This window comes from Bos grunniens, chromosome 1 (assembly GCF_055505025.1).
Source record: "Bos grunniens cultivar Pamir isolate PY7600 chromosome 1, Bosgru_T2T1.0, whole genome shotgun sequence".
Classification (NCBI taxonomy): domain Eukaryota; kingdom Metazoa; phylum Chordata; class Mammalia; order Artiodactyla; family Bovidae; genus Bos; species Bos grunniens.
Genome location: NC_141165.1, coordinates 153,905,071 through 153,917,262, shown reverse-complemented (window position 1 = coordinate 153,917,262; position 12,192 = coordinate 153,905,071). Strand labels below are relative to the sequence as shown.

The following is a 12,192-nucleotide window of genomic DNA, read 5'->3' as shown; positions in this document are numbered from 1 at the left end:
AAGTTGCTACAATGGCATTATTTCCTTCCTTTTTATGGCTGAGTAGCATTCCCAGGGTGTGTGTGTGTGTGTGTGTACCACAATTTCTTTAGTCATCTGTCAATGAACATTTAGGTTGCTTCCTTGTCTTGGTTATTGTAAATAGTACTGCTACAAACATGTATCTTTTCAAATTAGAGTATTCTCCAGATACATGCCCAGGAGTGGGATTGATGGATCATATGGTAATTCTGGCTTCCCCAGTGGCTCAGGGGTGAAGAAACCACCTATGATGCAGGCAACCCAGGAGATGTAGGTTCAATCCCTGGGTCGAGAAGATCTCCTGAAGGAGGGCATGGCAACCCATTCCAGTATTCTTGCCTGGAGAATCCCATGGACATGGCAGCCTGGTGGGCTACAGTCCAGAGAGTCACAAAGAGTCAAACACAACTGAAGTGCCAGCACACATGCACGCACGGTAATAACTCTATTTTTAGTTTTTAGGGAACCTCTATACTGTTCTCCATAGTGGCTGCACCAATTCACATTCCTACCAACAGTGTAGGATGGTTCATTTTTTCCCTACACCCTCTCCAGCATTTATTATTTGTAGACTCTTTGATGATGACCATTCTGACCAGTGTGAGGGGACACCTCATTGTCGCTTTGACTTGCATCTCTCTAATGAGTGATGCTGAGCATCTTTTCACGTAAAATCAATTGGCACTGACACGTCCCTCGCAGATGCTGACATCCCGCCTTTAGTATCACCTCAGTGACTTCATGGTGCAAAACCCGCTTGATCTAAAGTGAGTATCTGGAATGCGTTCAGAACGCCTTCCTTGAGGTGTAGTGATAAAAAAGGAAAACATGGAAGCTGTGAAAGGCATTCACGACTTTGTGATGTACAAGCACCAACAAGCACAAAGAGAAACTGTCTAGAAGCCAGAATTGGAAAGATCCCAACAGCTTAAGCTTTCGAACTACATGGTGGGGAAGAGAGACGATTCTTGGAAAGCATGCAGAGCAGACTCAAAGGGCAATAACACTGTGCTCTTTTTCAGCTCAAATTTGGCAAAAATTCTTCCAACTTCACCTAAAAAAAAAGTGTTGTTATACAGTAGATATGGAGAGATCATTACAAGTATGAGTGATATAAATTAATAAAGATGAATTTCACAATTTGTATGGAAATACAAAAAACCTCGAATAGCCAAAGCGATCTTGAGAAAGAAGAATGGAACTGGAGGAATCAACCTACCTGACTTCAGGCTCTACTACAAAGCCACAGTTATCAAGACAGTATGGTACTGGCACAAAGACAGAAATATTGATCAATGGAATAAAATAGAAAGCCCAGAGATAAATCCACGCACATATGGACACCTTATCTTCGACAAAGGAGGCAAGAATATACAATGGATTAAAGACAATCTCTTTAACAAGTGGTGCTGGGAAATCTGGTCAACCACTTGTAAAAGAATGAAACTGGACCACTTTCTAACACCATACACAAAAATAAACTCAAAATGGATTAAAGATCTAAACGTAAGACCAGAAACTATAAAACTCCTAGAGGAGAACATAGGCAAAACACTCTCCGACATACATCACAGCAGGATCCTCTATGACCCACCTCCCAGAATATTGGAAATAAAAGCAAAAATAAACAAATGGGACCTAATTAACCTTAAAAGCTTCTGCACATCAAAGGAAACTATTAGCAAGGTGAAAAGACAGCCTTCAGAATGGGAGAAAATAATAGCAAATGAAGCAACCGACAAACAACTAATCTCAAAAATATACAAGCAACTCCTACAGCTCAACTCCAGAAAAATAAACGACCCAATCAAAAAATGGGCCAAAGAACTAAATAGACATTTCTCCAAAAAAGACATACAGATGGCTAACAAACACATGAAAAGATGCTCAACATCACTCATTATCAGAGAAATGCAAATCAAAACCACTATGAGGTACCATTTCACACCAGTCAGAATGGCTGTGATCCAAAAGTCTATAAATAATAAATGCTGGAGAGGGTGTGGAGAAAAGGGAACCCTTTTACACTGTTGGTGGGAATGCAAACTAGTACAGCCACTATGGAGAACAGTGTGGAGATTCCTTAAAAAACTGGAAATAGAACTGCCTTATGATCCAGCAACCCCACTGCTGGGCATACACACTGAGGAAACCAGAAGGGAAAGAGACACGTGTACCCCAATGTTCATCGCAGCACTGTTTATAATAGCCAGGACATGGAAGCAACCTAGATGTCCATCAGCAGATGAATGGATAAGAAAGCTGTGGTACATATACACAATGGAGTATTACTCAGCCATTAAAAAGAATACATTTGAATCAGTTCTAATGAGGTGGATGAAACTGGAGCCTATTATACAGAGTGAAGTAAGCCAGAAGGAAAAACATAAATACAGTATTCTAACGCATATATATGGAATTTAGAAAGATGGTAACAATAACCCTGTGTATGAGACAGCAAAAGAGACACTGATGTATAGAACAGTCTTATGGACTCTGTGGGAGAGGGAGAGGGTGGGAAGATTTGGGAGAATGACATTGTAACATGTAAAATATCATGTAAGAAACGAGTTGCCAGTCCAGGTTCGATGCACGATACTGGATGCTTGGGGCTAGTGCACTGGGACGACCCAGAGGGATGGTATGGGGAGGGAGGAGGGAGGAGGGTTCAGGATGGGGAACACATGTATACCTGTGGTGGGTTCATTTTGATGTTTGGCAAAACTAATACAATTATGTAAAGTTTAAAAATAAAATAAAATTAAAAAAAAAATTAATAGAGATGTGTTAATGAGACACTTAATAAAATGGCACATTCTCAATTTGGATATTTCGGTTTTGATATTACTCAAAACATGAGGACAACAGATAACACTGCTAAATCTGCAGTGGGGAGGGGAGGGGGGCATCTTACACAAAATAAAGTAAGGAAAAATAGACAAGCAACATTTCATACATAGCTCAGTTGGTAAAGAATCCGCCTGCAAGGCAGGAGACCCCCCAGTTCGATTCCTGGGTCAGGAAGATCTTCTGGAGAAGGGATAGGTTACCCACTCCAGCATTCTTGGGCTTCCCTCGTGGCTCAGCTGGTAAAGAATCTGCCTACAATGTGGGAGACCTGGGTTCCATCCCTGGGTTGGGAAGATCACCTGGAGAAGGGAAAGGCTACCCACTTCAGTATTCTGGCCTGGAGAATCCCATGGACTGTATAGTCCATGGGGTTGCAAAGAGTCAGACACAGCTGAATGACTTTCACTTTCAAAGAAGCAACCGAGTACAGGAGGGAAGTTCAGATTTGGGGGTCAAGGGGAAGTAAATAAAAACTGGAGAAGCTATATAATCTTGCTGAGACTCAGTTTCCTCCTTGATAACTTGGGAATAATAGAGCTTAACTTACAGAGTTGTTATGAGAACAGAAGACACTATGAAAAGCACTTACCCATGGCCATTCAATAAATGGCAGCCACTCCTGCTGCTGGAAGCTAGTATTCTGGGACGTAAAGAAACTGGTGTCACACGGTACCACAGATGAGGGTGGGCCAGCATGGTGGAAGGAAAAGTGGTCAACTTGGGGTGCAAATAACAAAGAGCTGGAAAAGCAGGGGGCTGACAGAAAGCAGAGGCTGATCCCCAGAACTGATGTCCTTCACTCTATAAACCAGAGAAGATGACCTGAGCTTCCTCAGCATCGAAGGTGCAGTTCTGGGCCCTAATGGATCGGGCCAGATCTCACAGCTGAGTAGCCAAATGAGTCTGTGGGCTGGCTTCCCAGACTACACACTTTAACACAAGGGCCAGGGACTCAGATTCCCTGAACAACCACTGTGTGCCCACACTATGCTTGATAGCACAAACCTGGCACAAAACGTTAAAGCCTGAGGTGGGTAGATATTTACATATCTTACTATTGGAGATCAGTCCTGAATATCCACTGGAAGGACTGATGCTGAAGCTGAAACTCCAATCCTTTGGCCACCTGATGTGAAGAACTTACTCATTTGAAAAGACCCTGATGCTGGGAAAGATTGAAGGCAGGAGGAGGAGGGGATGACAGAGGATGAGATGGTGGGATGGCATCACTGACTCAATGGACATGGGTTTGGGTGGACTCTGAGAGTTGGTGATGGACAGGGAGGCCTGGCGTGCTGTAGTCCATGGGGTCGCAAAGAGCTAGACATGACTCAGTGACTGAACTGAACTGAAACACTTACCCATCTTAGGCTTTAACCCTCTGTGTTGGAATAGTAAGAGAATAAAAGGGGGGAGTGAAAGTGTTAGTAGCTCAGTCATGTCTAACTCTTTGCAATCCCATGGACTGTAGCCCACCAGGCTCCTCTGTCCATGGGATTCTCCAAGTAAGAATACTGGAGTGGGTTGCCATGCCCTTCTCCAGGGGATCTTCCCAAACCAGGGATCAAATCCAGGTCTCTTGCATTGCAGGCAGATTCTTTCCCACTGAGCCATCAGGGAAGTCAAAAGGGGAGGAGGGCGATGTCCACATTCCTATATCATAAAATCAGATATATAAATGCATAAAATCAGATATAAAAATGCATTTCATGCTTGTTCATGCTTGACCAATCAAGACTATAAGGTCCTGTACAGATATGAAGATCTCTAAAAAGCACACACAGAGTTTAAGTTCAGTTCAGAGTTTAAGGCCAAAGTCAAAATTGTCTGTTCCAAGCAAGAGCTACGTGAGACTGCATATCAACTCCAATCATACCGAAATTGCTTGGAACATTTCTAATATTTCTTTTGCTCCCTCCGACTTAAAAAAAAAAAAAAGATATTTTCAGGGTGCAACTTTTACTTCTTTGAAGGTAATTTAATTGTCACAATAAGAAGGCAATTTAATTGTCACAATAAGAAGGCACTTAGAGCCTAGTCTGCTAATGCTGAGTAATAGTACTGGGATAAAAACAAGGTTGGTTCAGAAGCAACGAAACTGATTTCCTTGTGCTTTTAGTCCGCCTGTCCTTGCCCTGCTGCCCAAAACACCCCAGTGCCAATGTCAGGGACCCCCTCCTCCCACAGCCTGTGGCTCACACGAGTAATGCTGCTTAATCAGATATTTCTGGCTTTTCACCTTCCAGATACATGGTAGGATTGCATTTCCTCAGCTCCTTTAGCTGGGTGAAGCCATGTGAAATGTTTTAGAAAGTTACAAGTTATGAGTGGAATGTTGGTGGGAGATTTCACTGCTGCAAAGAGACCTTCTAGATTTCTGGTTCCCTCTGCACGGATCAGACACATTGGAAATAGTGGCTGCCCCAGTGGTCTGGGAGCCTGATTGACAAGAATGAGCAGAACCCTTCAACCTTTGATCCAACTCTCCACAGATACGTAGCATGAATGAGACATGAATCTCGGTTGAATTCCCTAGTTGTTCAGTGGTTAGGATTCCAAGCTTCCAAGGCAGGGGGTATGGGTTTAATCCCTGCTTGGAGAGCTAAGATTCTGCATGCTACATGGCACAACCAACAAGAAAAAAAGAATCTTTGTTGTCTTATGCCACTGAGATCAGGGGGCTATTTGTTACTGTAGCATAACCTAGGCTATCCTGACTAGTACAATGAGAAGCAGCTCTAGCTCTTCAGGGTCTCACTGGAATTCAAAGTGAACACTGTCTGCTTTTTCCAGGCATGAAGTTAGAAACAACCTCCTATTGTTCTTTGTATTGGGACACTTTAGACAAAACAGGCTTGAACAATAAAAGGAACTTCAAAATCACTCTGAAAGATGGTAGTCCTATGATTATATAACTCTTAAAGAGACTACCTTGAAAGACTGCATTTATTTGTAAGTGTTAAATCTTATTTGTTACCACAATGAGGTATCATTATATCCCTATCAGAATGGCTAAAATTAAAAAGTGAGAGTATCAAATGCTGGCAAGGATGCAGAGAAACTGGATCACTCATGCCTTGCTAGAAAGAACGCAAAGTGGTACAGCCACTCAGAACAGAAATGTCACAGTTGCTTACAAAACCAATTATACGCTTATTATAATACCCAGCTATTTCACTCAGGCAAGTGAAAACATGTTCTCACAAAACCTGTATACAAATATTGACAGCAGATTCCTTCATAGCATCTGGAAACAACTCAATATACTTCTGTGGGTAAATATATACACTATGGTAAATCTATACCATGGACCACTACTCAGCAAGAAAAAGAAACAAAGGATTGGTGTGTGAAATGACTTGGATGGATCCCAAAGGAATTATGCTAAGTGAAAAAAAGAGATACAAATATATTGGATTTTTGAAAAGACAAAATTACAGAATTGGAGAACAGGTTAGTGGTGGCCAGGGGTTAGGCAGGGTGGGAGGCAGGGAGCTGGCTGAGGCTATAGAAGGGTAAGATAAGGAATTCTGGTCATGGAATTGTTCCATATCTTGACTTAATTATCACATGAATCTACACATGTGGTGATGACACTGCAGAGAATTCAATACACGCCAACACAAGTGCACGTTCGTCCGAACACGGCCAATGGCTTTTAATCGCGTCCTAGTGGCAACCCTAAACTGCAGTTACTTGAGAGCCTATCAACGGGGGGAACTGGGTGAAGCACAAACACACCTCTGCGTGATTTCTCACAACTGTGTATGAGTCTACACTTATGCCACACCAAAAAGTTTTTTATAAACCTTGAGTGGCTAAAAAACAAACAAACAAAAACCCAACTGTATCTTTATTCTCTGTCCCCTTATCCTGGTTTATCTTCTTTATTTTTGGCTGTTCTGGGTCTTCATTGCTGCACAGGCTTTTCTCTAGTTGCAGCGCACAAGCCTGTCTTTCTTGTGGAGCAGAGGTTCTATGGCGTGTGGGCTTCAGGAGCTGCGGTGCATGGACTCAGGAACTGTGGCGCATGGACTCAGGAGCTGTGGCTTCCACCTCTAGAGCACAGGCTCAGTAGTTGTGGTGTAGGGGCTTAGTTGCTTTGAGGCAGGTGGGATCATCCCGGACCAGGGATTGAACCCGTGTCTCCTGCGTTGGCAGGTGGATTCTTTACCACGGAGTCACCAGGGAAGCCCCTTTCTAATTTTCTTTAGAACACTGAAACTACTAAACATCACAAGTGTTTATCTGTTATTTTTTGCCTCCTCTGCTGATATGTAAGCTCTACATGGATAGAGACTGTTTTGTCTTCCTGGGGCCTAGAACATCTCTAGCAGCAAGTTGATGCCAGGATCAATTTGTGGAATAAGTGAATAAATGTGAAATATGAACGAATGAATGTGCTTCCATTGCAGCACTTTCAACATTTTGGCAAGCTCTAAAACCTAAACCAAACAATTTGATCAACATTTTGCACCCTTTCTAACTCCACGAGTTACAGGTCTCAATGCAGAACTATTCCTTTTATAACAACAGAAACGTAACTCATCTTCCCAAGTACATAATGCCTGCTTTGCTTTCAGCCTCCAGAGATTCAACACGCCTCGGCAGAGGTGAAAGAATGAACCTAATTAGATAATTATAGAAGAATGCATTTCAGCTTGGGTGTCATTTGGCAAGCATAAATTCTAGGTCAGCTTCATGGATGCTTTATAAACTCAAGCAAAAAAAAACACACCAAAAGCCTAATAGTAGTCAAACAAAAATGCCATATTTGAACCATGTATCATAAGTTGAAATCAAATAATTACTCCTTTTTTTCTTTTCTGGCCACATGCCTTATCTCAGTGAAGCTGAGTTTATTCTAAGGAGCCAATTAAATGACCATCAAGGCCAAGCGGAGGCCAGGAACTTGAAGTGAATTGCAAACCAAACAAGAGAACAAATTGCAGTCATTTCCTGGATCTGAAACCAAATCTTAATATGAACTGTTTACTGAAATGTGAACCAGCTAAAGTTTGAGAGTAATGTCCAAACACACCTGAGGATTTGGTCTAATCACGTAACCGAACCCATATATATTTAAAAGCTTTTGAACAGACTTGGAAACTCACATTGCTAAACAAATCTCAGAACAGACTCAAATGAAACTAATAGTTCTTTACAGTGAGCTGACTAAGGAACACACAATAGAAATGTGATGATCAACCTTCTTTTTTCCGAGTCAACATTATAATGAGGTGAGTTTTAACACAATTCAGTCTGCAATTATTTTTCCAAGAGAGACTATACGATCCTTTTGATAGGTGTGTACTGTGTGCAGGAGGAGGAAGGAGGAAGTTAGGGGGTCGGGATTATAATGGACAAGGAAAGGACTCAGAGGCGATGAAGCGAAGTGTGTCCTTAGAGATGGGAAACCCAACCGTTTCTGGAGACTTCGTTTTCATACTAGGAAGAGACAGGGCAGTGACTGGGTCGTCCAGACCCCAAAGCTGCAGGAGACACACTGCTTCCGGAGGTCGGAGAGCGGCCCTGGACCCTGGGGCGGCAGGTGCATTACCTGTGGAGAGCTGGGCGGGGAGCGGGTTCATCTCCTTGTCCACCATCTTCTGGTACAAGGCCCTCAGACTGAAAGGCTCCACCGTGAAAGGCAGGGTCCCGGTCAGCATGGCATACATGTTCACACCTCTGGAAGGAGAGACACACCAGACGTGAGACCGGAAGACGAGCCGGGAAGAAGACAGAGCGGCCAGGGGCGTGGGGAAGCTGGGTCCTGCCGCCTCCGCGTCCACCTCGGCGCTGCTCGGCCATTCCTCGAGCGCTCAGCTCTGCGCTGAGACAGGAGGTGTGAAAGGCACGAGCGAAAGCGCAGCTGCGGAGAGTCGGACCGTGGTGACAACAGGGGTTTAAAGAGCGTCAAGATGACACAAATGACCTATTTTTATAAAACAGGGACAGACTCAGAAAAGAAACGTGGGGTTACCAAAGAGGAGGGGTAGGGGGATGACTTAGGAGTTTGGGATTAACATACACACACTCCTATAACAAGGGCCAACTCTATAGCACAGGGAACTCCACCCAATATTCTGTAATAACCTCATGGGAAAGAATCTGGAAAAGAATGAATCCATGTATCTGAATAACTGAAGCACTTTGCTGCACACACACAATATCACAATATTGTAAATCAACTATCTTCCAAAATAAAAATTAAAAAGGAATAAATTCAGGGACTTTCCTGGAGGTAAGACTCCATGCTTCCACTACAGGGGACATGGGTTTGATCCTTGGTCGGGGAACTAAGATCCCACGGGCCGTGGGGCACAGCCAAAAAATTAATTAATTAATCAACTTTTAGAAAGTAAATAAAGAGCTTCAGAAGCTACCCCCATAAGGAGGGGAAACTATGTCCTTTTCTTCTGGAAGGAAGTCCAGACCAAATGATGTGAAAAATGCCTGTGTAAATAGGAACCTCGAATAAAAGTAGTTCCGCCATAATGCAGTTTTCAAGTATAGTTTACGAGGTGGAGCCTGGAGGAGGCCAGATCAAAAACATACACAGCAAGACCCTCCACGGGAGGGCAAGTCACAGTCTGGCCAGCCTGTGTGGCTACTACTCAGCCCTTGGAGACAGAAGTCTCACACCCAAACTGGTGTTTCACTCTTCTCTTGAATTCCGTTTTGGCCTGTACCTAGAGAAATTCCTTTGGAGGTGGGGAGGAAGGGAGATCTCTTTCCCACTATTATTTTTCGTATCATTTTTTATTGGGAGATTCTGCCATCCAGCTCACATGTGGTCAAAATGCCTTCCGAATGGGCTTCACTACCTACAGCCAAAACCAAACTAGAGAACAGTAACATCTCTTGGAGGACTTTTCTTTTCCTGATGTGCAAAACCTAATATCATTTTGATGAGATTTCCTGATGGGGTGAAATGCCTGGCCTGCCGCGAGATCTCGAGTGCTCAAAAGCGCGCAGGGGAGTGTTTTAAAAAGAGGCAACAAGATCTCCAGTCAAAACAAATCCAATGAGACTGATTGAAATGAAGACCCGTGGGGCCTGTTCCACTGAGGTGCCTCTGAATTACAGCACTCTGGAGAGGGACAGGTCCAGAATCCACGGGCTCCGGCTAGAAGTCATTCTCGAATTGCAGGCGTATGCTAAGACCCAGTTCTTGCTTTGTAACTCGAAGTGGAGTTAAGGAGACGGATACAGCATCATTCACTTCTCAATGCTTGCAGGCTGGCTCTCAGTCTCATGCAGCAGTATTGATGGCTGGCCCCCGGAGGGGACACCAGACAAGGAGCTGCCATCTCAGACTCAGAACTGGGTGAAGGCAGACAACCAGCAAATCAACAAATAAATAAGTTCAAGTGTTTCAAGTAGTGAGTGCCGAGGGGATAAGAAAATGCTGAACTCTGCGGCTCTGGACCCCAGAGGAGTTCAATTAAGGGAGAGAGATGACTATAATAAGTACTTGAAGATGGGAGCCCTCTCGGGATAAGTATACGTGTGTGAGTTTATCTGTCTCGGCCAACTGGTTACGAGGATAAATTATGTGGACCAAGCAGTGGAGACAAAAGGGCTTCCCTGGTGGTCCAGTGGTTAAGAATCTGCCTTGCAATGCAAAGCACACCAATTTGATCCCTGACCCAGGAAGATTCCACGTGCTGCAGGGTAACCAAGTCAATGTGCCACAACTATGGAACCCACTCGCTGCAACCACCGAAGCCTGAGTGCCCTGGGGTCTGCTTTCTGCAATGAGAAGCCTGTGCACCGCAACGACAGTAGCCCCCACCCGCTCAGCAACAACAACCCAGCACAGCCAAAATAAATAACTAAATAAATATTTAAATTCTTAAAAAGGAAATGCAGGTAAGAATGAACAAAGCATATCCAGCACTGTTTAAAGCAGCATTTCCCTGTGTGTGCTTAGTGGAACACCATCCTCAAGACAAGACTAGATGTTGGGTGGATAAACTTTCTGTGGCCAAATAATTTGCAGAGCAGTCATCTGGCATGAAGTGGGTGAAAGGGGCTCAGAATGGGGACCAGCAGACTGAGGCACGTTGTTCATTAAGTTCTGAACGGGAGGGACAGCATATGGTAGAAAGAGAGAGGAGAAAATTAGCAATAGGGACGTTTGAAGGGGAGACGCCAAGACGCAGCGTGGAAAGCCGGACGATGGTGGCGATATAACAGAAGCCAGGAAGCCGGGAGGAGAGGTAGTCTGGCGGCAGAGGAAAAGGGGATTAGGGGAACTAACCTGTTTGAGAACCTTCAATGCACTGCTGCACTGTGGATACATTTGAGGCAGAGCCAACCATCCTTGCTTGGAGGATTCTTGGAGGCTGATAAAGCGAGAAAGCTAAGAGGGCCCTCCAAATTGTACCATTTGTGCATTTAAAGGGGTCTTGGACACATGGCTCTTGGGGATGGAAATCCCATGGGACACTCCACAAGGTTGTTGTTGGGGACCCCAGTGAAGCTTCAGAGTCAAGCTCTTCCAGCCCCCTAAGGCAGCTCAGGCCATTCAGGGCAACACTACGCATGGGCAAGGGCTTCAAATACTGAGCCGGAGTCTACAACTCCTACCCGTCATCTGTGGGACCAGCCAGTCCTGTCCCCACTCACCTCGGTATGCATTAATTCTCACTCTGACACTCATATCTAAAGCTGAAGAGTCTGGTACTTAAACAAAATTATTTTTCCCGCAGGTGGTTTTTTTGATACTCAATCCATGTAGTAGGCTTCCCTAGTGGCTCAAACGGTAAAGAACCTGCCTGCCATGCAGGAGACTCAGGTTTGATCCCTGGGTCAGGATGATCCTCTGGAGAAGGGCATGGCAACCCACTCCAGTATTCTTGCCTGGAGAATGCCATGGACAGAGGAACCTGGAGGGCTACAGTCCAAGGGGCCACAAAGAGTCAACACGACTCAGCAACTAAACAACAACAAACTGCTTCTTTGACCAAACTGACCTCAGGTTTCACTTCTCTCGGAGAAGTTTATCATCAACAAAAACCATCATAAATCTGTAAAGAAGACCCAGCTCTCTATCCAGCATCTTTTACCTATAAAATATGGATAATAATAGACCCTACATCTCAGGTCGTATCAGGGTCAAATGAACTAAGCCACAGAAAGTACTGAATGCCATGCCTGACATAATCTTAGTACTTGATAAATGTGACCTATTGTTTCATCACAAAACTTTTTAAAAACAAGAGACAAAAAGCTACAATTATATTTGTACCCTATTGCCAAATAATAATGGAAATCTACATTAATAGTCCTATGGCCGCAGTACATTTGAAAAGG

General features: G+C 44.0%; 1 protein-coding gene across 2 annotated transcripts in view; it reads right to left on the bottom strand.

Moving 5' to 3' along the window:
* HUNK (hormonally up-regulated Neu-associated kinase) overlaps nucleotides 1–12,192 on the bottom strand; it is a 132,539-nt gene that overhangs the window by 39,753 nt on the left and 80,594 nt on the right. For both annotated transcript variants that reach the window (XM_086413136.1, XM_086413148.1), the window contains exon 5: nucleotides 8,432–8,559. In XM_086413136.1, coding sequence (XP_086269262.1) covers nucleotides 8,432–8,559 — 128 coding nt within the window. The remainder of the gene's footprint in view (nucleotides 1–8,431; nucleotides 8,560–12,192) is intronic.